The 23901-nt window shown below is 50.0% G+C and overlaps 1 protein-coding gene across 1 annotated transcript in view; it reads left to right on the top strand.

Moving 5' to 3' along the window:
• The window catches only part of Lmod1 (leiomodin 1), a 42892-nt gene extending 18991 nt beyond the window's left edge, over window positions 1–23901 (top strand). Inside the window, exons 2-3 of the mRNA XM_028876644.2 lie at window positions 20624–22135; window positions 23135–23901. Coding sequence (XP_028732477.1) covers window positions 20624–22135; window positions 23135–23161 — 1539 coding nt within the window. The 3' untranslated portion in view covers window positions 23162–23901. The remainder of the gene's footprint in view (window positions 1–20623; window positions 22136–23134) is intronic.

Here is a 23901-nt window from a genome sequence, read left to right as displayed (position 1 = left end):
ATATGTGTGTGCTTATGATATGTGTGCATATGTGTGTGCATATGATGTGTGTGCATATGTGTGTGCATATGATGTGTGTGCATATGATGTGTGTGCACACGTGCTGAAGTCAGAAGACAATTTTGTGGAGTCATTCTTCTCCTCTTGCCTTTATGTGGGTTCCAATGGTCTAACCCAGGTCGTTAGGCTTGTATGAGGGGCGCCTTTGCCCACCGAGCCCCATTGCTGGCTCAGATTGTGTAGAACTCAAGGGAAAGGCAGGAGCAATCAACTGGCCCTCCACTAGAATGCAGGGTGCGTTTGCTCACTTGCATCTGTTAAGCACATACAGCATATTCCAGGCTAGGTGCTGCTGAGTCCTGGTGGCTGCCTCAGTTTCCTAGCCCTGTCCACACTCCGAAAACCCAGTGCACTCTGAGATGGCCCTGGCCTGGCCTGCAGCCCTCTGACAGGTTGGGAAGGTGGCGGCTGAGAGGCACTCCTGGCCATTCTGTGGTGATTCTTTCTTCTGCTGCCCCGGGAGAGCCGGGTGTCCTGACTCCCTTTCCCACACTTCTCCCTCACCATAGACTTCAGACTTGTGAAACTTCTGTCCTTTCTTCAAGGCAGCTGCCTTGTCTCTCTTGAGGCTTTTCTCTGCAAACTTTGCTTTGGAGGAGGCCATGATCTCCCTGGCTTCCATCTTGCTAAGGACATTGGAGCAGCCACACAAGCCTAGGGTTTTTATGATTAATCACAAACAGAAATAAACACAGAGGGGAAAAATAGGTCCCCATGGGAAGTGACAGTCATCCCTAGGCTCAGACTGTCCCATACAGCCACCATTGGCCACATGCTTTAGTCAGTAAGGATTGCTGTACAAGCATGGCAACTTGAGTTCAGTCCCCAGGATCCACATAAAAAAGCCAGGCATAGGGGTGTGTGCTTGTAATCCTAGGGTGGAGGAGGCAGAGCCAGATGTATTCCTGGAGCTTGTTTGTGGCCAGCCAGATGTTGGCTTATAGTTCCAGAGAGACAGGAGTCCATCATGGGGGGAAGACGGGGAATAGCAGTAAGTGGCAGAAGCAGGAAGCTGAGAGATCACATCTTGAACGAAATCAGGAAGCAGAGAAATTGAACCAGAAGTGGGGTAAGGGTTTAAACTCTCCAAGCCAGCTCCCAGTGATGTACTTCCTCTAGCATGGCTAACTGCTTCAAATAGTGAAACCAACAGAGGACTAAGTATTCAGATGCCTGGGCCTATAGGGGACATTCCTCATTCAAACCATCCCCCCACGTACAAAAAAATAATGTTATTATATAGCTACATACTTATTATACAATAGATTGTTATTGTATAAGTTGTTATATAATTATATTACATATTAAAATGGTAATTTTGAGTGGGTTCAAAGCATGTATTGTTAAAGTTAATTTTATCTTTTATGTTTTATTTATTTATTTTTTTTGTGATGTGGATACCAGAACATTTCAAGTCACAGGTGTTACTCACATATTTCCTTTGGCCAGTACAATATAGGTGTTTTTGTTTTTTTAAAATTGCTTTACAAGTTAATGATAATTAGAAACATGGAGTGTCTGTATTCTCAAATGGAATTAGAAATCAGAATTCATTCCTTTGCTTCAATTGGATTTGTTAAGGTAAAATTTCAAGCTAGGAGGAGTGATACACGCCTTTAGTCCCAGCACTCGGGAGGCAGAGGCAGGTAGAGCTCTGTGAGTTTGAGGCCAGCCTGGTATACAGAGTGAGTTCTAGGACAGCAAGGACTACAAAGAGAAACCCTGTTTTAGCAGAGGCTGATGGTCTCTGGTGCCTGGGAGACCGAGCATTGCCTAAGCCAATCAATGTTCATAACCATCTTTGTTTTATTGCTTGGTTGGTTGGTTGGGCTTTATATTTGTATTTTCAGTTCTTTATTTAGTCTTTAACCTTTAGAAGTTTATGCATTTATGAGAAATGAGTCAGTGGTTAAAAACGCTTGCTCTGCAGTCATAAAGACTGGGACCCGTGTAACAAGTTGAGTGACCCCGCAAAAGCCTGTAACCCCAGCTCCAAGTGGGACAGAGGCAGGATGGTGGCTGGAGCTAGCTGGCTTCCAGCCTAGCCAGGGAAATGTGAGCCCCAGGCTCAGGGAGAGACCCTGACTCGAAGGAATGAATGGAGAGTGATAGGAAAGGACGCTTGATCCCCTCTTCTGGCCTCCGTGAATGCGCACAGGCGTACACACATGCACATACGCTCGTACTGGCAAGTACATGTATGCAAGTACATTCCTAAAAAAGTGAATGCGAGTAAATACGGTCATTTACACCAACGTAAGATAAGAAATGAGCCAAGTGTGCTGGAAGCCGAGGCAGGAATAGCATCAACAGTTCTAGGCCAGCCTGGCTCAAAAAACTAAATCAAAAGAAGCAAAGGGAGAAGGGAAGATGAGAGAAGGAAGAAGAGAGGAAGAAAGGAAAGGAGAGAAGGAAGAGGAACAAGAAAGGCTTTGCTTTTGTTTGCTATTTTTCTATGATTTGTGTATATTTAAAGCCAAGATTGCTTTCAATTGAGATATAATTCATATACTCTAAGATTCACCCTTCTGAAGTGTGCAGTTCAGGGCTGTAGCTCAATGGCACAGCACTTGCCTCGCCTGTCTGAAGTCCTAGGTTCGATCCCCAGTGCTGCCCCCAAGAGAGGGTACAGTTCAATGGACTTTTTTTTTCCACAAAATTATGCAATCAACACTACTACCTAATTCTGAACTTTTTTTTTTTTGATACCCTCCAAACCTTTAGCTAAGACTCAGCTGCCAGTTGACGCCTTTATGCCTTGGAGCAGAGCAGGCGATCTCTTAGCGAGACAGCCTGGCTAAAGTGACCAGAAAGACAAAGTACAAAGAAACGAAAAATAAAAAACAAAAAACAAACAAACAAACAAAAAAGACCTCAGCTGGCAAAGGCCCACAGCACCAAGCCTGGTGACCTGAATTTGATCCCTAGGTCCCACATGGTGGCAGGAGAGAGTGGCCTCTCACAAGCTGTCCTCTGACCTCCACATGTGCACCATGGCACAGTGCCCTGTGTCCACCACCGATCACTTATCACCCCTCCCCCAGTCTCTGGAAAACAAATCCATTTCTGCCTCTTTGGACACTTCATGTAAGTGGGATCATGCTAGATATAGTCTTGAATGGTACTTTGTCCTTTTTTTACGGCTGAGTATTTTTCCATTCTGGGGCTAACCCACATTTTGCTTGTCTGTGCACGGGTTGAGTGGTGTCCACTTTGAGGCTGATATGAATGATACCATGCTAGGCATTTGCATGTGAGTTTTCCTGTGGCCTCTTCTAGTTCTTTCGGGATGGAATTGCTGGTTCTGAGGTAACTTTGTGTTTAGTTTTCTGAGCTCCTCACTGCTTTCCAATATGGCAGCATTGTTTATATTTTTGTCGGCAGTGTGTGAGAATTCCAGCTCCTCCTCGTTGTTATTGACAGTTTTATTGTCTGACACCGCTGGTAAGTGTGATGGATATCTCACTGTGATTTTCCAGTTTCTAGGGATATGAGTTTTATCAACTTTGAGATCGTTTGTCTGAGTCTTCCTGAAGGCTCACTGCTGCCAAGGTCTCCTTGCTTATTCTCCTGGTTTTCATTTCTACTTTCTCACCAGGGACTCCCAACTTTATAATTTAGGCCCACATCCCTCTCCTGAGCCTCAGATCCGACATTAATGCTGATGTGCAGGGCATTTAAACTGTTATGACCCAAACAGTTCCTCATCCCTGTTGCCATTGGAGTCATGTTCCACTCCTCATTGTCCCCCCACTTTACTGCATCTTATCAGCTGTACCTCAGAAGTGCCTGTGGGATGCATCTTCTCTCTAGGTACCCACTGCTCATCCTTGGTCCAGATTCGCCCTATCACATCTCCCTAGTCACAGTGAGGATACTGTGACTATTGCAGTAGCCTGCTAGTGGTCTGATTCTTGTTTCTCTTAGCTTCAACTCCATTCTCTAAGCAGCTGCTATAGCTTAAAAACAACAACAACAACAACAAATAACCCATATATATGATTGTTGCTTCTTTCTTAGGAGAGTGCGTGTCGGGTGGGCATGGTAGTCCATGACCATAAATCTAAGCACTTCTCTTGACTCTAATTCTAAATGGCTTCCCCTAAGGAGGCTACCTCCAACTCTTTTTTTTTTTTTTTTTTTTTTTTAGATTTATTTATTATGTATACAGTGTTCTGCGTGCATGTATGTCTGCAGGCCAGAAGAGGGCACCAGATCTCATTACAGATGGTTGTGAGCCACAATGTGGGTGCTGGGAATTGAACTCATGACCTCTGGAAGAACAGCCAGTGCTCTTAACCATCTCTCCAGCCTTACCTCTAACTCTTTACTCTGGTTCCCTCTCCCCGAGCATTCATATTGTGCTGAGGCCACTTAGCATCCTTGATTATAATGTCCCTTGGCCTGCCTGCTTGATGCCCCCCTCCCTCAGTCTTGACTTCGTAGCTGGGGCACCTCTGCCAGGCTGAGGATAGAAGTTTATTTGGTTAAGGTTAGATAGAATAATGAAGGGAATTGCTATTATTAAATGTTTAGGTATGATAATGATTCCACACTTTTTTTTTTTTTTAAGTTTCTGTCTTATGTTGTAGGTAAGATGGTACTTGTCTGTTATGGTGGTGCTCTGGAGGCAGAGGCAGGAGGATCACTACTAATTCAAGTACAGCCTGGTCTACATAATGAGTTCCAGGCTAGTCAGATCTTTGCTGTGAGGTCCTGTCTTCAAAAACAAACAAACAACAAACAAACACAAACAAAAACCCAAACCAAACTCAAACAGACAGTAGGGCTGAAGAGCTCCCAACGCCCTTGTTCTTCACTTTGACCCGAGTGGGTGCAGGGAGGTCGCAGGCCAGGCCACAAGGGCCCTGTGTGCCAGCAGGAAGTCTGGACTTCATCCTAAGCACATGAGTGCTGTGAAGCAGCCATTGCTCTGGCTACTGTGTTTGGATGGCTCCGCAGGAGGCAGGGAGGCCAGATGGGAGGTGAGAAACACAATAGTCCCCCGTGGCCGCAGGGACAGTGATGGGGTGAATGGGGTGTATAGGAAGGGGATATGGTGAGAAGGGAGAGTCGAGACTGCTTCCCGTGCGTGTGTGGGTCTGGGCACGCCATTCCCTAAAATGGCCACGATAGGAGGGTGGTGCTCTCTCTCCACATCCGTCTTCTCGTTGTAATTCTTCTTCCTCCCCTCTCCCTCTCTCAGGCCTAAGGCTGGTTACAGTATTTGCAGGACCCAATGATGCACATGAGACTTGTTCAGAATTAGGACTTTCAGGCGGAGGCAGGACAATCTCAAGTTTGAAGTTGGCTCGGGCTACGTAATGAGGCGCATGCATGCCTTTAATCCCAGCACTCAGGCGGCAGAGGCAGGCGGACCTCTGAGTTTGAGGCTAGCCTGGTCTACAGAGCGAGTTCCAGGACAAGCCAGGGCTACCCAAAGAAACCCTGTCTCGAAAAACAACAACAAGAAGAACAAAAGACTTCCAAGCTAGTAAAAGGACTGTCTTAGAACAAGCGCAGTTCCTTCTGTGCCGCGCAGTGCTGCGGAGGCCGAATGTCTGCGGAGCTGGTCCCAATTAGGCCATTGTAGCGTCTTTGTTTAGAAAAGGCAGGAGGGGTGGCTGGGTGTGAGCCAGGGCTCTGCTCACAGCTCCAGGCAGCAAGAGGACAGCATGTTCCTCCCGCCACCCCCCCAACCCCCCCAGGACTCAAGAGGGACCCAGCGCTCTGGGACAAATAGCTTACTTTTAAGTAAATCTTTACAATATTTTCCAAGCTTGCTCCCGTTTCCATCTTAGCTGGAGCAAAATGGAGAGGCAGAAAGTAGCTGGCAAGCTTTCTGAGAGTAGAGCACAAAAGTGGTTTGTTTGTCTCTCCGAAGAGATTTCCCGGTTTCTCCAAAAAACTGGGGCTCGCTACAAGCTTCCCAGCGTGAGTCACCAAACCAGTTGGCAAAACAATGGAGCCGCCCCTTCCAAGGGCATAGAAAACCTGCCACGCAGACTTCGGGGCCCAGGATGCTGCCCTTTCATGAATCCCAAATGGAACCCAGAATGGCTGGCTTGAGAGGTGGCCAGTCCAGCCATAGGCAATGCCTCACCTTGAACCCTCATTAGCCCTTTAGAATGCAGAGGATCTGTGGAAGGAGAAAGGCCAGGGAGAGCAGTCTTCTGGTGCCTTTGGCAGAACTGTTCTTCCAAGCCAGGTCACCTCCCCTCCTCAATACGCCCTGACAGGAAACCCCGGCTCTTCAAGACTCAAGCAGGCAAGGGTCCCCAGCCTTCTTGACAGAATGTGCCAACAGATCACGTATTCTAAGAGCCTGGCCACCCAAGCTGGTACTGAGTCTCTCCTAAGCTGCCTCTGCTCCCGTCACTCACAAAGGTAGAGTAGGCACATCTGCCTACATCTGGTCTCTCGTCCATGTGGCCAGTGAAGACCATTTTCTCCCCCAGGATCCCATAGCAACATGTACCAGGAGATTATCTGGGAGGTAAAAGCAAGCCGACTTTATGTTTTCACTAACTCCAATTTTTGTTTTTTGAGACAGGGTCACCCTATGTAGTCCAGGCTAGCCTCAGAATTGTGATCCTCCTGCCTCTCAAGCATTAAGAACAAAGGCATGTGCTATCATACCTAGTAGGCTTTAGTTTTTAGATTTATGTTTGTTTATTTATTTTTGGATTTTTCATGACAGGGTTTCTCTGTGTAGCCTTGGATGTCCTGGAACTCGCTCTGTAGACCAGGCTGGCTTTGAAATCAGAGATCTGCCTGCCTTTGCCTCCCAAGTGCTGGGATTAATGGCATGCGCCACCGCTGCCACCACCACCACCACCTGGCTGCTTATTATTTTTAATGTGTGTGTGTGTGTGTGTGTGTGTGTGTGTGTTTGTTTGTGCACAAACTCATCTCATGAGTTCAGATGCCTTTAAATGTAGATACCCTGGACCTGGAGTCACAGACAGTTGTGAACTGGCTGCCTAATGTGAGTACTGGAATCTGAACTCTTAACTACTAAGCCATCTCTCCAACCTTGGAATTTTTTTTTCTATGAATTAAGTTATTCAAGCCGCATGGTGGTGGCGCACGCCTTTAATCCCAGCACTCGGGAGGTAGAGGAAGGAGGATCTCTGTGAGTTGGAGGCCAGCCTGGTCTACAGAGCAAGATCCAGGACAGGCACCAAAACTACAGAAAGAAACCCTGCTTCGGAAAAAAAAAAGTTATTCAATGATAATTTTCTGTTCTAGCAAATAACCCAACTTTTTGTTGTCTGTCCGGGATCATAAAAGTACTTCAGATACTAAACATCTGTTGGAAAAGCAACAGTGAAGTTGTTACCTTGTATCATATGCCAGAGTACCCCCTTGAATGACAGCCTAAACGAAAACCCTCTCCTTGCCAGCCAGAGCTCACCAGGCAGAAAAGGAAAGAACTTCCGAAAGGGAGGGAACAGCCCCACCAAGATGGAGGGCCCACTGCCTCCACGCAAGGGCAGAGCAGAGCTGGAGAATTGTAGGTTCAGGGAGGAAGGACCAGCAGGCGCCAGGGGAAGAGAAGCCTGGGCATCTCATCTGATCCTGAGGGTTCTGAGGAGCTGCTGACATGTTTAGGCAAAGAGGTGACCTCAGAGGGGTGTACCCCAGAAAGGCCTAGTGTCTGCAGTACCCTGAAAGAAGTTGTTTTTTGTATGTTTGTTTGTTTTTGTTTTTCAAGACAGGGTTTCTCTGTGTAGCTCTGGCTGTCCTGGATCTTGCTCTGTAGACCAGGCTGGCCTCGAACTCACAGAGATCCGCCTGCCTCTGCCTCTCCGAGTACTGGGACTAAAGGTGTGCGCCCCCACCGCCCAGCTTGAGGAGAGTTGTTAAAACCGGGGACAAGGTTGTCACCCTAACCCTTTGAGAGGAGGTATGGCCTGGACCAAGAGAGGTGCTAAGGGAACATATCATGGTGGTGGTGATGGTGGTAAAGGGCTCTGGCGTGAAGTCGGATGGTCACGGAACACTGATTAGTCTGTCCAGTGGAGGAAGAGGCACCTTGAGGGAGGCCGAACGTGACCTGCTCATGCAGAAGAAAAGCACGTCGGAAACAAAGGGAAGCGTTGCCCCAGGGAGGGCCTGTCCCTGGCCACATGCTCCCTGAGCAATTAAGCAAGACGAGGGATAACAGAGATGTTGGGGCCAGTAAGATGGCGCCACAGGCCAAGGTGCTTGTCACGTGACCCCAGCAACTGAATTTCATCCCTGGAGCCCATGTAAAGGCAGAAGGAGAAAACTCACCTCTGCAAGTTGGGTCTGACTTCTACATGTGTGCCACGGCACATGCGCCCACACACATCATTCGAGTGTGTGCACACTGATAATAATATTTAAATCAATAAAATAAAATTTACAAGATGGGAACCTGCTTTGGCAGCCAGAGAGGGCGAACAATCTGGAGAAAACGAACTCCTGTGGTGTGCTGAGGGTGAGGCAGGATTGTGTTGGTTGAGGAACGGTCTGAGGTGAAAACACGGGACTTTTTGGAGAAGTTAGAGGCCTCAGACCATGGTCTGAGTGGATCTTGGATAGTAACGTGGGTTGGAAATAGAAATCTGACTTACAGGGGGAATGTGAGCATGTACAGAGAGCGAGTGAGCTTGCCAGGAAAGGAAGAATCCAGGGCTAAGGAGAGGTGAGGAGCTGAGCCTAGGCCTCTGGAAAGGGAGGAAGGGAAGGAGAGGGGCAAGGAGGGGAGTTCGTAGGTGTGACACAGGACATTAGAAAATCCTAGCCAGGTGGTGATGGCGCAGGGCTGTAACCCCAGAACTCTAGAGGCAGAGGCAGGCGGATCTTTGAGTTCCAGGACAGCCTGGACTACACAGAGAAACCCTGTCTTGAAAAACAAAAAAACTACTTTAAAAAGTCCTCGCCCCCCACCACTGGCTTTTTGATCCTTTCTAGAAAGTAGAGGAGATTCTCCACAGAGGGTGGAGGGGCAGGACTGAAGAGATGAGGAGGGAGAGGATTCCCACACCTATGGGGGGCTGCAGGAGACCCCAGATGGAAACTGGACCAGAAGTGACGGCTGAGTGGCCCCTATAGGTGCCTCACTGAAGCCTTAGTGAATGAACTGGTCGACAAAACGGGTCAGGTACATCCAATCGGATATTATTTTGTCTTGAAAGGGAAAGGAAATGGTGAGTCAACGCTTATGGGATGTCCCCGTTTCCTGGGTGGTGTCCTTCTTTTCGTTTGGTTCTTAGAGACAGGGTCTTCCTGTGGAGCCCTGGCTGACTCGGAACTTGCTGTGTAGACCAAGCTGGCCTTGAACTTACGTTGGTCCCCCTGCTCCCCCAGTGTTGGGGTTACAGCTTTTAAGTGTCACTCTAGTCCATGTATCTTCCTCAGCAGCTAGAGTGCTGGTGATGCTCTGGATGAGAATTGAGATTGAGAAAAATAAGCCTTCTTTGGAAAGATGAAGTTTATATAGTAGTGGCCCAGAGAAAGGCCACTAGAGAAAGCCACAAACGGAGGACAGAGCTAGGTCCAAGAGCTTAACCTGAAGCTGGAAAGACTCTGGTTTGGGAAACAAACTCGGTCTCTTTCCAGCTGCTCAGACCTTGGGGATAAAGTAGTGGAAATGGAGACCGAAATGGCCGCCACTTCCTTCAGTCTCCCACTTCCGGCCCTGTGGGACAGGCTTCCTTGTTTATTGCATTCCTTTACGGAATATCAGCAGTGGGCGGTCTCTGGGGACTGGCCTGCCTGGCCTGGCTGCCTCTTGGCTTCCACATCTTTCCCCTGCTTGAGATGTCTTCAAGGTTGCAGGAGATGGAAAAAGAGAAGCCACAGGTCCAAGAGGGTTTCTCCCTGAGGACTCCAGAAAGCCTCACACAGGGATGTGTTATACACTCCCTCCTGGCCTTGGACTGGCCTGATCTGAACCGAGATCCAGTGGTCTAGCAGAGGGTACAGAATGATCAAGGCCTTTAGACCCTGGACCCTGAAGGTCCCTCTCTTGGGCCTGGGCTTCTCTGGAGAGAGAGTGACTAGGTGGGCAGAGCCCTGAGTGTCTCTCTAAGGCGGAGTGGGGTTCCACGCATCCATTTTCCCCTGACCCCTGGGCCAAATGTCCTCCAGTCTTATCCCTGGCTCAGATCGCCCTGGGCAGATATCTGCCCTACCAGCAGGTCACCTCTACTGGGCCTAACCAGTACCAGAGAGGCATGGAGACTGTGGCTCTGAGCCAGGACTGGCAATGCACACTGTGTTCCCAGCGTTTGGAAGGCTAAAGAAGGAGGACTTTGCATTGGAGGTTAGTCGGGGCTACATTTCAAGGCTCTGGACCAGACTGAGAGAGCTAATGAGCACGTTTCTCAGATCTCCGGCCTCTCTAGGCACAGAGTCCAGCAGCATTCCATAGCTTTTGATATTCATTGACTCGAATTCAGTTTCTGGGTTTTTAAAAACATTTACTTCTGTTTGTTTATTTATTTGTATTAGTTCTTTAAGAATCCCATTCAGTGAGTTTTAACCATATCCACTCCTTCCCTAACTCCTGTCCACTCCCCTTCCTTCCCAACTCTGCCCTCTTTTTTTTTTTTTTTTTAACCCACCCTCCAGGTGGAGAAAATTTGTGCTGAAGGTTTTGCTTGTTTTAGTTTACGTGTATGTATGTGTGCCACGTGCAGGCCTGGTGTCCAAGGAGGCCAGAGAGGGTGTTGGATCCCTGGAACTGGGGTTACAGGTGGTTGTGAGCCTCCACGTGGGTGCTGGGAACTGAACCCCGGGTCCTTTGCAAAAGCGATCACTTAAGCACTTAACTGCTTAGCCATCTCTCCAGCCCCCAAACCTTTAAAAACTCTATGACTACATTTTGTGTCTTCTGTGTGAACAAGTGTGCTACACATGATACACATGTGGAGACCCAAGGTCTACTTGTGGGAGTTGGCTCTCTCTACCATGTGGGTCATGAAAATCAAACTCAGGTCACCAGGGGTGATGGTGGGTACCTTTACTTACTGAGCTGTCTTGCTGGCCTCAGTTTTTGTTTGCTTGCTTGCTTTCCAGACAGGATTTCTCTGTGGGCCACTGTCTGGCCTACGGGCTCTGTTGGCCTTCATCATCCTACACTAATATTTGGCTGCAGTTAGTGGACATCATTCTCTCAACAACCCATTCACTTCACCGCTATTAGGCATCTCCTCTGTGCTGGGATAGATGCTCTGTGCTCCACGCTGTGTGCTAGGCAGCCAGTAACAAAAATACTTGGTGCCCCTGCTCCACTGGGGGAGACAGAGAGACTGTGAAAGCCGCTAAGACAAAGGAGAGGAGAAAGGGGTCTGTGGGGCAGCGGCCCACGGGGAGCGTTTGGCTGGGGTGACTTGGTCAGGGCTCATACTGACTCTGGGTAGTGGAGAGACTGAGAGTCAGCAAAGGTGAGCTGGGAAATGCCCATGCCCAGGCACAAAGCTGTAGGAAGAGCTGGGAAGGAGCAAAAAGGTGAGGCCCACAGTGGGAAGTGCCCTGGATCCATTGGCCAGGCTCCTTTCTCCTTCAGGAGTCAGCCTCCCATCCCTGCCAGCCCGGAGCCTCCCCAGTCATGTTCATCCCTTCTACAGCTCGGCTCTATGCATGTCACCACCTTGAAGGCCTGTCTCAGGCTTAGTTCTACCAGGCCACGCTGTCCCACCACCAACCTCCTCTTCAGCTTACTGCTGAGCCATCCACATTTCCTTTGGGTCTCCTCTGGCAAGTCTGTTTTTCTCATTTGCATTCCATTTTTAGCACCAACATGAAGGATAGGCCTTTTAAATCTAAGTATCTCATGGAGAAAGGGCAGGAAACAAACACAGTGTGTGACAAACCAAGGCAGCCTACGGTGTGGTCCTTGGGCTGTGGTTTCCTTCCTGAGATGGCGGGGAATTTGAAACACACGTACCTCCGACCTTGGTCTCCATCTCTGATGATGTCTGCTCCCTCACCCTTTCCTCCTGCAGGCCCCTCCTCTCATCTTGATATGAAATCCAAAGGAAGGCTGGGTATCTGTCCTAGGGTTTCTATTGCTGCGACGAAAACACCATGACCAGAAAGCAAGTTGGGGAGGAAAGGGTTTATCTGGCTTACATTTCAGCATTGCTGTTCATCACTGAAGCAAGTCAGGACAGGATCTCAAACAGGGCAGGATCCTGGAGGCAGGAGCTGATGCAGAGGCCGTGGAGGGGTGCTGCTTACTGGCTTGCGTCCCCTGGCTTGCTCAGCCTTCCATCTTATAGAACCCAGGACCAGCAGCCCAGGGACGGCAGCACCCACCATGGGCTGGACCCTCCCCGATGGATCACTAAGTGAGAAAATGCCTTACAGCTGGATCTCAAGGTGTTTCCTCAGCTGCGGCTCCTTCCTCTCTGATGACTCTAGCTTGTGTCAAGTTGACACACAAAACCATCCAATACAGTGTCCCCGCCCCCCAGAGCATCTGAGGGTCACGTTCCTGCAGCATCCCAATGCTCCACAGAGATTTGTGCCTCATTTACCTCCATCCACAGAGCCGAGACCCTGTTGCTCAGGTGGGCTGACCACAGCCATACACTGGGATTCCAGAAGGGTCACAGCTTTTCTTAGCTGTGATTGCCCTGGGCAGGTAGTGGTTTGATCTGGACTGGGGTAGTAACGCAGTGATAAAGCTTTCACCTTTTAAAGCCCTGGGTTCCATTCCCAGAACCTTAAAAAAGATGGATAATACAGTCTCCTGACCGCTCACTCATTCCATATATACCATGTCTGGCCTCTTAGCTCAAAGCTTACCATGTAGACGGGCTTCCCCGGGTCTAACATGATCCTTCTGAAGCCCTGAGCATTTGAAAAGCTATGTTCAATGGACTGATGCCTTTGGGGATGAGGGAGCTGACCCTCCCAGTGTTGGTGTCTCTCAACCAGGTGCCCAGGGTGGGAACAGGGCTGGCAAGGGTACCAGCTAATCTCTGGTGTGGAAGGGTCATGTGTGGAGGGTCTGTCTGAGCCTGACCCCTCCATTTCTGACAGTCTCCTGAGGACCCTCTGAGGATGGTGCACTGGGTTGTTACCACCAAGAAGTACTCAAGGAGCTTTTAGGCTGTGCAAGGGCCTATCTCATACCCCTTCCTGTCTTGGCCGGGGGCTGAGAGCTCCAGAGGCACAGAGTCCTCTGTATGCTCAGAATGTACTGGAGGGGCTGGGGCTGTAGTTCAGTTGATAGAGTGCTTGCCCCGTATGCACAAGACCCTGGATTTGATCCACACCACACTCTGAGCCAGATGCCGCAAAGCGCTCCAGCAATTCTAGCATTCCGGAGATAGAGGCGGGGAGATCAGAAGTTCAAGGTTATCCTCAGCTACACTGTGAGAAAAAGCCTGTGAGAAGAAAAAGACACTATGAGAAAATCCCACAGCAGAGGAAGACAAAGCCTTCAGGTCCATGTGAGGAATTCTGTTTTAGGCCCTAATTCTCTCAGGGCTTGCTGTACAGTTGGGGTGCCAGCTTCTTCTCCTCCAGGTAGGCTCCGGTCATCTGAGAAATAGTCGTTTCTTTTTCCATGGAAAAGTTCAAATTGTAATTCCCTGTCCATTGAGGAAGGGCTCCCAACTTTATCTACTCTGTACATCCTAAAACACTAAGTAAAGGGGACAAAAGGTCTCAAGTAGGACAAGGAACAGGACCTTAAAGACACCATCATTCTTCCTTTTTTCTTCTTAATTTGAGACAGGGTTTCTTGACACTCACTCTGTAGACCAGGCTGACCTTAAACTCACAGAGACCCACCTGCCTCTGTCTCCTAAGTGCCGGGATTAAAGGCGTGCGCCACCACACTTGACTCCAGTAAGCACTTTTCCTAAGGGTCCCAGAGCTCACATTGTGTCTCCTATTCCAGCCCTTCTTGGCAGGGGAACTTGGTCTGAGTCCTGGCCCCAGCATACAGCTAGGTGAGGAACCCCAAGAGGTCAGCTCTGCTGTGCATGGGGCAGGAGGTCCAGAGGGGCACACAAGTCTGTAGAAGCATGGCTGGGGTTTGTACACAGGCCACCTGTGTGCAGAACCGATGGGCTTCCACACCTCTAAAGACAGAACATTTCTAGAACAATCTGGAGTTTTCCTGACAGTGCTGAAGGGAGCCAGAGGCTTTCTAGACAGTAGCAATACTTGACAGATCTGTGTCATGAGCTGCCCCAGAGCAGGGCCATTCCCCACAGACCACCAAGGCACAGAGGCGCTGCTATGTGCCCGGAATACTACAGTCCCCAAATGGCAGTCTCTCTTCAGGAGAATCTGGAATCTTTATTGTCACTCCAGGCAGAATGAGGCAGGAACCCGGAGGGAGTTCATTCCCTTCATCCCCACTAGCCCTGGCTGGGCTGTCTGTTCTGCCCCTCACCACAGCTTGACAAGGAGCTGTCCTCCCAAGGGACTGGTGGCCAGTTCCTCTCTGCCCTCCCTTCTGCAAACAGATGACACTGGCAGCTTTGAGGGCTTCTACTGGGAGGTCATGGGGCATCTCGGGGGAGTAGGGCAGGGTGGCTTCCTAGGAAAAGCAAGGGACCAAGATTTTGGGTTCTGAGAATTCAGCATGGATAGGTGGGGTTTGCAGTCTGGAAGCAGGACCAGGAGGCACCTGCTTCTCTTGCTTTCCTGGTAAAAACCAGCCTTGATCCTGGAGGAAGCCTGCCCAGCTCTAGATCCCCACACACTGAGGCTGCCTGGGCCGTGTATGAACTCCACAGACCACCAAGGTCAACACCAACATTGTGAAGGCCGGGAAAGAATCCAACAAAGACAAAATGGAGGACCCAGAGTCACCTCCCCAATCTGGAGCTCAGGCTGGGACAATCTGGTTGCCTCCAGTTGGAAAGACTTCCCGGACCTTCCAGATTCTAGAAATGCAGTGAGTGGCATTGCACCTCTGAATCAGGGTCACCTCAGACTTACTTTGGGGAAGAAACAAATGCACCTGACTTGGGGGCAGTGGGATCACAGCTGAGGAGGACCGTCATTACAGGCGTCCGTCCCATAAGCAAAGACAATTCATTCCCTTCCAGTCTTCCTATGGGCAGCTCTCCAGGGGCCGTCTACAAACTAGCTCCTCACTCCTCATAGCTGTCTGGGGCCCAGGAGACTCCAGGGGAGACTGCTCATCATCAGGTGAAGAAAGAGACGGTTAGGACAGGCTTAGCCTGACTAACGGGTCCACAGCACACAGAGCCCTTGGCTCTTGCCTTCAGTGAGCTCTTATGTCTATGGGACTTTGAACTAGACAAACCTCTTCTCCTCTCCCCTCTTTTCTCATTTGTTGGCACTGGAAATGAGTTGGAGGCGGCAGTGGGATCACAGCTAAGGATCTCTCTTCCTCTCCCTCTCCCCTCCGGTCCCACCCTCTTCCCTTTTCTCTTTTCTCCTCTGTTGGCACAGGAACTGTTCACATGGCAGCTTCTTTGGGATCAGATATGACCCCACAGGAAGTAGCTTCAAGAGGGTCTGGTCTGGTGGTGGAGACAATGCTGTGTTTTGGTCACTGAAGTCCCTAGGGCTTTTAGCAAGAAGGACACCATCACATGACCATAGGCCTGGAGGAAACAGGTGAGGAGTTGCTTCTCACCTCTAACCCCGGGAGGGGTCCTGTCATGTGTCACAGGCCACCGGAGGTTCTCCACAGGTCATCCTTCCCATAGCCTAGTCTCTGTGCCTGACTCTAGACTCCAGACCCACCCCGCTGGGCTTCCTGTGACCTTTAAGCTTTTCCCAGAGGGAACAATCATATTAGCTAGATCCTCATCTGAAGGCTGATGGACCTTCGTCCTCTAGTTCTTTGTTACATTTAACCTAAACTCCTTTCGCTATAAATGATGAAAGGTCAGGTAAGGTCTAGAGACAGCCAGGGCTGGCAAAAATAACCCGGGGAGGCCATTAGGATACACACCACTAATCCTAAAAACAAAAGCAAGCAGGCAATCCAGACTCCCTCTAGATAAGCGTAGAGGAGGAGGCTTGGCTATGTGCAAGGAGCTGGATTCTACAAAATCCCAGGCCTGGGAGCAGTCTGTGCTCCGTCTCCTTTTAAGGCAAGGTCTGAGCTCCCAGGGCTGAGCTTGCTCCAGCTCGCCACAGCCCCATTCATTCCTGGCTATTTGGAGGAAAGCAGTGATTAATCAACGGTGCCCCACCCCCACTCAGCCTCTTTTACATTTGGATCTTTTTAAAGTGTTGGCACACCTCTAGGTAGATCTTAGTCAACCTAGACCCCCGCTCAGGGGTATAACTGGAGGAGTGACAGCTGGTGCCTGAGGAGGTCAAAGGGGAAAGGTCGGGATGTGAGGTCTGGGAAGAGAGAAGGTTAAAATGTAGAGATCAATTTCCGATTGGGGTTTCGGAGTAGGAGGAGCCTGGGTCTGTAGGGGTGGGAGGTGGGGGTGATGTGTGTGAGGGACTCTGTGGGTGGTGTGGCACTCAGGAGAGGAGAGTATGGATGGAGCCGGCAGGGCAGGAAGCCTTGATCGCTAACGGGAAAGGCCAGATACTGTTGCAGGGACTTGATGGCTGCTAATGAGACCGTTGGGCCTGAGCCGGTTTTGCCTAAGCCTGCCCAGCACAGTTGGTCTGTGGACCTCAGCCTCCTTCGAGCCAAGTCAATGAGCCAAGCCTGTGAGCCAAGCCATTTGGGCATTCTGGAGAGGTGGATGAGCAGTGCGCAATGGATGGGCACATCTGGGCATTAGAGGAAGAAAGGAAGGTAACGGCCTGTCCCGGGCCTGACCTCCAGAGCTTTGCTCAAGACGAGGTCTCAGCCAGTGCTCTCTACCGTGTTCTGACGCTGAGAGGGAGGCATTGTGGGCCTGGTGAGACAGGGTGGGGGAAGTGATCCCCAGGCTGCTCTAAAGAGATGTTTATCAAAGAAAGCTGCTCCAGGTAAACCGATGGAGCAAACCCAGCTTCCTAGGAACCGGGGGGCTCTCTGCCTCAGTTCCAGCAACAGCTCCCATGACACTCAGTTCAGTGTACCCTCTGGTCTTAAGGTTGAAAGGGGCGCAGTCCAAGGCCTTGTCTTCCAGGCCTCAAGCCCTGGCCTGCCTATTGTGATTGTGGCAGAGAGAGAAGCCAAGGAACCCAGGGCTGGTCCCTAGTGTGGTGTCTGTAATGTAGGCACGAACTGTTTCTGTAGGATCAACTTCTTCTCTTTCCCCTCTGGGGAGGGTGGGGGTAAGGAAGGGCTGCATGGCCAAAGGGTGCCATGGAGTGTTGCTCTTCCAAACCCTGCCCTCCCTTCTTCCTATACCCAGGTGGACTCACCTGAAAGAAAGCAGCTCTTCCTGGTCTCTTCATATTAAAAATGAAAAGAAAAACTGCAGGAGGCCGGGGGTGGTGGCGCACGCCTTTAATCCCAGCACTTGGGAGGCAGAGGCAGGCGGATCTCTGTGAGTTCGAGGCCAGCCTGGGCTACAGAGTGAGTTCCAGGAAAAGCGCAAAGCTACACAGAGAAACCCCCGTCTTGAAAAACAAAAACAAAACAAACAAATAAACAAACCAAACTGCAGGAAAGGACCTTACAAGCATCCCTTAGCAGCCCAGGTGCTCCGGGCTCTCCACTCTAGGTGCTAGCCAAACGGCCTGTCTCCTCGGAGGCAATCTGCTGCTTCTTCGCTTACTCTGGTAGGAGTGAAAAACAAGTACTGTGTAAATAGGTACAGACTTGCAGCTCTGCAGAGCAGTGGTTCTCAACCTGTGGGTCTTGAGCTCTGGGGGTCAAACATCCCTGTCACAAGGGTCAACAAAACCCATCAGAAAACGCAGATGTTTACATACAGTTCATAACAGTAGCAAAATTATAGTTATGAAGTAGCAGTGAAACTAACTTTATGGTTGGGGGTCACACAACATGGGGAACTGTCTTAAAGGGTCGCAGCATCAGGAAGGGTGAGAATGACTGCTTTAGAGGGAGAAAGAAGGGCTCTGTGGAGGTGCTGGGTGGCCTGTGCTGCCTGGAACACTCAAGTCTCTACCATCTTTAGCTGATTCCATCTCAGGGCCTCTCCAAGCGACATCACAGCATCTGTAGTCACAGTGGAGTCACAGAATCCTAGATTCCACTGCGGCAGGCTGCCCACAGTGGGCTGTCCCTGGCAAAGTTTTTTTGTTTGTTTGTTTTTTATTTGTTTGTTTGTTTTAAATACAGGGTCTCACTATGTAGCCCTGGATAGCCTGGAATTCACTATGTAGACCAGGCTGGCCTCAAACTCAGATTTGCCTGCCTCTGCCTCCCTAGTACTGAAACTAGAGGCATGTGCCACCACCATGCTTGGCCCTATCAAAGTTCTTACTAAACAATAAAGACAACAGAACTGTGAATTGTTAAAGAAGACACACATTTGATGGAAACTATTATGTCTAATAAATTAGTTCCTCTTTATTTCAAGGATATATATATGTATGTATATGTATATACACATACATATGTGCATATACATTCATTCAATGGTAGAGAGAATAAAATTTAGAAATATCCTTTGTTGGTAAAATAAAATGTTAGTGACACTATGTTGATCATTCCAACATTTCCCCCCTTTTGCAAATGTATTGGCTTTGACTGAGGGTGTAGCTTGGTGGTAAGAGCACTTACCTAGCATGCGGAAGGCCCTAGGTTTGATCTTTAGCAACACACATACACACTCATGCACACACTTACAAGATTCACTATCCAAAGCCCTTGACTCCCCTAGGGAGCAGGGCTGGGTTAGAATGAAGGACATGAAGCACTCATCATAAATGCAGAATAAATACAAGGCCTGCCAAACACTCGAGGAGTCAGATAACTGTAGTCGGACGGTTTCTCCGGTTGTGCCCGGCCCTGCGGTTCTGCAGCCACTTATGAAATAATCACTCAAAGGCTTAACATTACTTACCAATTATGTGGCCTATGGCAGGCTTCTCACTAGCCAGCTCTTATAACTTAACCCATTTCTATTAATCTTTGTTTTGCCACATGTTCCATGGCTTACCGGTCTGCTGGCATGTTATTCCTTGGGTGTCAGGCTGGCGTCTCTCCAGACTCTGCCTTTCTCTGTCCTTGGATTTTTTTTTTTTCAGGACCAGAGAAACCTTCCATCTACAGATAATTGATATTTAAATGTATTTAATTTAATACTATTATTATTATTATTATTATTATTATTATTATGTGTGTGTGTGTGCACATGGTCAGAGAACAACTTTTGGGAACTGGTTTTCTTCACCATGGGATCTGGGGATTAAAAGATTATCAGGCTTGCATGGCAAGTCCCTTTGCCTGCTGAGCCATCTTGCTGGCCTCCTTAATGTATACTATAAAATAAAATTGGGGCCTGGTGGCGGTGGTGCACGCCTTTAATCCCAGCACTTGGGAGGCAGAGCCAGGTGGATCATTGTGAGTTCGAGGCCAGCCTGGACTACCGAGTGAGTTCCAGGAAAGGTGCAAAGCTACACAGAGAAACCCTGTCTCGATAAAAACAAACAAACAAACAAAAAAATTGGGGCTGGAGAAATGGCTCAGTAGTTAAGGGCACTTGGTGTTCTTGGCCAAGCATGGTGGTGCATATTTTTAGTCCTAGCACTTGGGAAGTCGTAGCAGATGGATCTCTATGAGTTCAAGGCCAGTCTGATCTACATAGCAAGTTACAGGCCAGCTAGAGCTACATTGTCAGACTCTGTCTCAAAATCCAACCACTGCTCCTGTCCAAAAAAAAAAGGGGGGGGGCACTTGCTGTTCTGGCAAAGGAGCAAGGTGGGGGTCCCAGCACCCACATGTATACTCACAATCATCTCCAGTTCCATGGGATCCCATGCCCTCTTCTGGCCGCTGTGAAAACTGAAGGCATGTGGTGTACATACAAATGTTCAGGCAAACACACATAGAAAAGATAAAAATAAATCTCTGTCAAAAATATTTCATTGTAATTTATGTGATAGGCATTTTGCCTGCATGTATGTCTGGGTGCCACTCACATGCCTGGTACCCAAGGAAACCAGAGAAGAGCATCTGAAGTTATGGTTGTTAGCCTTCATGTGGGTGCTGAGAATTCAACCTAGGTCTTCTGGAAGAACAATCAGTGTTTTAAACCCCCAAGCCATCTCTCCAGCCCAACAAATAAGTCTTAAAAAAAAAAAAAAAAAAGGAAACAAATCTAGACTGATAAGCATTCAACACTGTAAAGAAAACAGTCCTAGAATGTGCTGTTCTTCTCATTTGCCTCAGTTTACCATGTGTGTAGCAGGAAGCTCTAAATTATTCACCCGTGACAGAAAAGGTCTAAGAATGTTCTGTGGAGGAGCTGGACTCTCTCTGCAGGTGTTCATTCACACACGGAGGCCAGGAGTCTGACATCAGTCCACTCTCTGAGGCCAGAACCCAGTCTTGCCACTGCAGAACTTAACAGAGGCAGGCTGTGGATCTCCCCGGGATCAAATGTCCTTCAGAGACTCAAGGGCACTTACACAAGCCCTCCTGGCTGGTCCCCACAGCCCCTCCCCTCCCCTCCCTCCGTAACCAGCTCGGCATGTTTATTTTTCTTTTCTGAATTCTTAGGACAGCAAGCAAGTAGAGAGGAGGGCAGATGCCAAGAACGGAGAGGAAAGGGGCAGCGATGCCAGCCGAAAGGCCCCGGGCCCCAGACAGGACTCAGACCTGGGCAAGGAGCCCAAGAAGGGTGTTTTGAAGAAAAGCCTCTCCAGGGACCGAGAAGAGGCTGATGGCAGAGCGGGTGAGAAGCCCAAAGAGGAGAAGATCATCAGGGGCATTGACAAGGGCCGGGTCAGGGCTGCGGTGGACAGGAAGGAGGCTGGGAAGGACGGCAGAGAAGAGAGGACCCCAGCCCCGAGGAAGGAAGAGGAGAGGAGCGGGAGTGTCAGGAACGCGGCCCTGAGCAGAGACAAAGACAAGAAGAGAGAGGAGGTGGAGGAGCCCAGTAAGAAAGAGGAGGAGAAGCTGACGACGGGGAGCAGGAGCCCAGGCTCCCGAAAGGAGGACGACGGGAGGCCGAAGAGGCCGAGCGAGAGCACAGACCAGAAACCAGAGGATGAGGGGGCGCAGAAAGGAAGTGGGGACAGAGACTCGCGAAAGGAAGATGAAAAGGTTAAGAAGGAAGAGAACCGACCTGGTAAGGAAGTCAGGGAAGAGAGCAAGACCAAAGCCCCAGAGAAGCAGGCCCCTAGTGGCCCCAGCAAGCCCTCTGAAGGGCCAGCCCGGGCGGAGGAGGAAGCGACTCCCAGCATATTTGATGAACCTCTGGAGCGAGTGAAGAACAACGACCCAGAGATGACCGAGGTGAATGTCAACAACTCAGACTGCATCACCAATGAAATCCTGGTCCGCTTCACCGAGGCCTTGGAGTTCAACACTGTGGTCAAGGTGTTCGCCTTGGCCAATACGCGGGCCGACGACCACGTGGCCTTCGCCATTGCCATCATGCTCAAGGCCAATAAGACCATCACCAGCCTCAACCTGGACTCCAATCACATCACCGGCAAAGGCATCCTGGCCATCTTCCGGGCCCTCCTCCAGAACAACACGCTGACAGAGCTGCGTTTTCACAACCAGAGGCACATCTGCGGAGGGAAGACTGAGATGGAGATCGCCAAGCTGCTCAAGGAGAACACGACCCTGCTCAAGCTGGGCTACCATTTCGAGCTGGCCGGGCCCCGGATGACGGTCACCAATCTGCTTAGCCGCAACATGGACAAGCAGCGGCAGAAACGGCTGCAGGAGCAAAAACAGGCCCAGGGAGCCAGCGGAGAGAAGAAAGACCGGCTCGAGGTACCCAAGGTTGGGGCTCTGGCCAAGGGCTCCCCCAAACCTTCACCCCAGCCATCTCCAAAGCCGGCTCCGAAGAACTCGCCTAAGAAAGGGGGTGCTCCAGCAGCCCCGCCTCCCCCGCCCCCTCCCTTGGCCCCACCCCTTATCATGGAGAACCTAAAGAACTCACTCTCACCAGCTACCCAGAGGAAGATGGGAGACAAAGGGCTCCCCGCCCAGGAGAAGAACTCACGTGACCAGCTCCTGGCTGCCATCCGTTCTAGCAACCTTAAGCAGCTGAAGAAGGCGAGTGATGGTGGGCACGGTTGTGGGGCCAGGACAGTCCTAGGCTTGTGGGAGATGGGAGGGTACGGAGGGCACCAAGGAGTCCATGTCCGGCTGCCGGGCCACTTCACCTCTCTTAGAGGCAAGGGCGTTGCTTCCTTTGAGATTCTTCCTCTGGCCTCCCACTTCACACTCCTGCCTCTTCCACCTGTGATCAAACCTGCAATCCCCTAGGAATAGAGGAGATGTGACCCCCATTTTTTTTTCTTCCCAATTTTGGTTCTATTCACTCTCAGGATCAACCCAAGTCCACAGGCTAGTCTCTCCTAGAGATCACCCTCGGGAGAGTCTACTTTAAATGACCAGTGTCTTAGACATATGACTGCCTCTGGATCTCTCTCTCTCTCTCTCTCTCTCTCTCTCTCTCTCTCTCTCTCTCTCTCTCTCTCTCTCAGACTTACTTACTTATTATTTATACAGTGTTCTGTCTGCAGGCCAGAAGAGGGCACCAGATCTCATTATAGATGGTTATGAGCCACCATGTGGTTGCTGGGAATTGAACTCAGGATTAAGAGCCAGGGCTCTTAATCGCTGAGCCATCTCTCCAGTCCCCAGCCTCTGGATCTCTTGATTCTCACATCCCTGTCTCTTTGGAAGTCCCCCTTGAGTGACAGAGTCCAGAGTCATTTGTCTTCCTGACTGGATACCCTAATCAGGATACCCTGACTGAATATCCTAATCAGGATACCCTGACTGAATATCCTAATCAGGATACCCTGATACCCCCATTATCATGTGTGACTAAAGGCTAAACATAAAAAGAACCCAGCTGTAATCCAGAGGCTACGTGCTGACACCTGGTTTCCACAGAAAGGGAAAACGTTCCCTTGCTGTCAACGACTCATACATTCACACCGAGAGGTTTGGGATGCACCCCTTTTGCAAGAAAGGAAAGCGAGTTAAACTCTAGGGCGCCCTGTTGGACTCCCCGAGCTAACTCATCTCTGCCTTGCCTTACAGGTGGAGGTGCCCAAGCTGCTTCAATAGGACCAGGCAGCCAGGCACTGGTGCCAACGCCATGTCTGCCCGGACTCTCGTACCAGGGCTACCCCGACCCCCACCACCCCACCCTGGCTGAGCTGTTTCAGTTGCCCCTGTCCACCATGGGAGAGCTCGAGACCTGGGCCACGCTCGAGGGAAGACAGACACCTCGGTCTCTTCTTGCTTTCCTTTTCTCGTCTCTGGGGCTCTCCAAAAATTGCTTTTGAAACCTGGAGCTGAAGTTTCTGGACAAGAGGAGCCCTTTAGGCACCGTCCCAGAGAAGGCGGGGCCGGCGGAGCCCGTGTAGCCGGCATGCCGCCAAAGGCTTATGATGCAGAAAAGATGTCTCCCAGGGACCGACCACACAGCCACCCCAGCCTTACCGCCTCCAGGGCCAGGATTCAGGCCTCTGAGGAGCCCTTGGGGGAACGCTGCTGGGCCAGTGGCAGTGGAGCTCTCTGGGACCGTGGTCGAAGGATGGAGGGCATGGGGTCCCAGGGCAGAGCAGGAGAGCTGAGGATGCCACAACCCCTTCACCTGCTGTGCCTAGGCAGCAGGCATGGTTGGAGGTGCCTGAGAGAGTAGGTTCCAGATGGGAGTGGAGGGTCAGACACCAGCTGGGCATGAAGGGTTGATGCCAAAGCAGACGTTTTCTTCACACCACCTGCTGCTGTATAAATAGCTCTATATCTGTTTTTTTTTTTTCCATAAGATTTTGATAATATATTCAAACCTTTAGCTGCGA

This window comes from Peromyscus leucopus, chromosome 15 (assembly GCF_004664715.2).
Source record: "Peromyscus leucopus breed LL Stock chromosome 15, UCI_PerLeu_2.1, whole genome shotgun sequence".
NCBI lineage: Eukaryota > Metazoa > Chordata > Mammalia > Rodentia > Cricetidae > Peromyscus > Peromyscus leucopus.
This window is presented reverse-complemented; position numbering and strand designations above follow the sequence as displayed.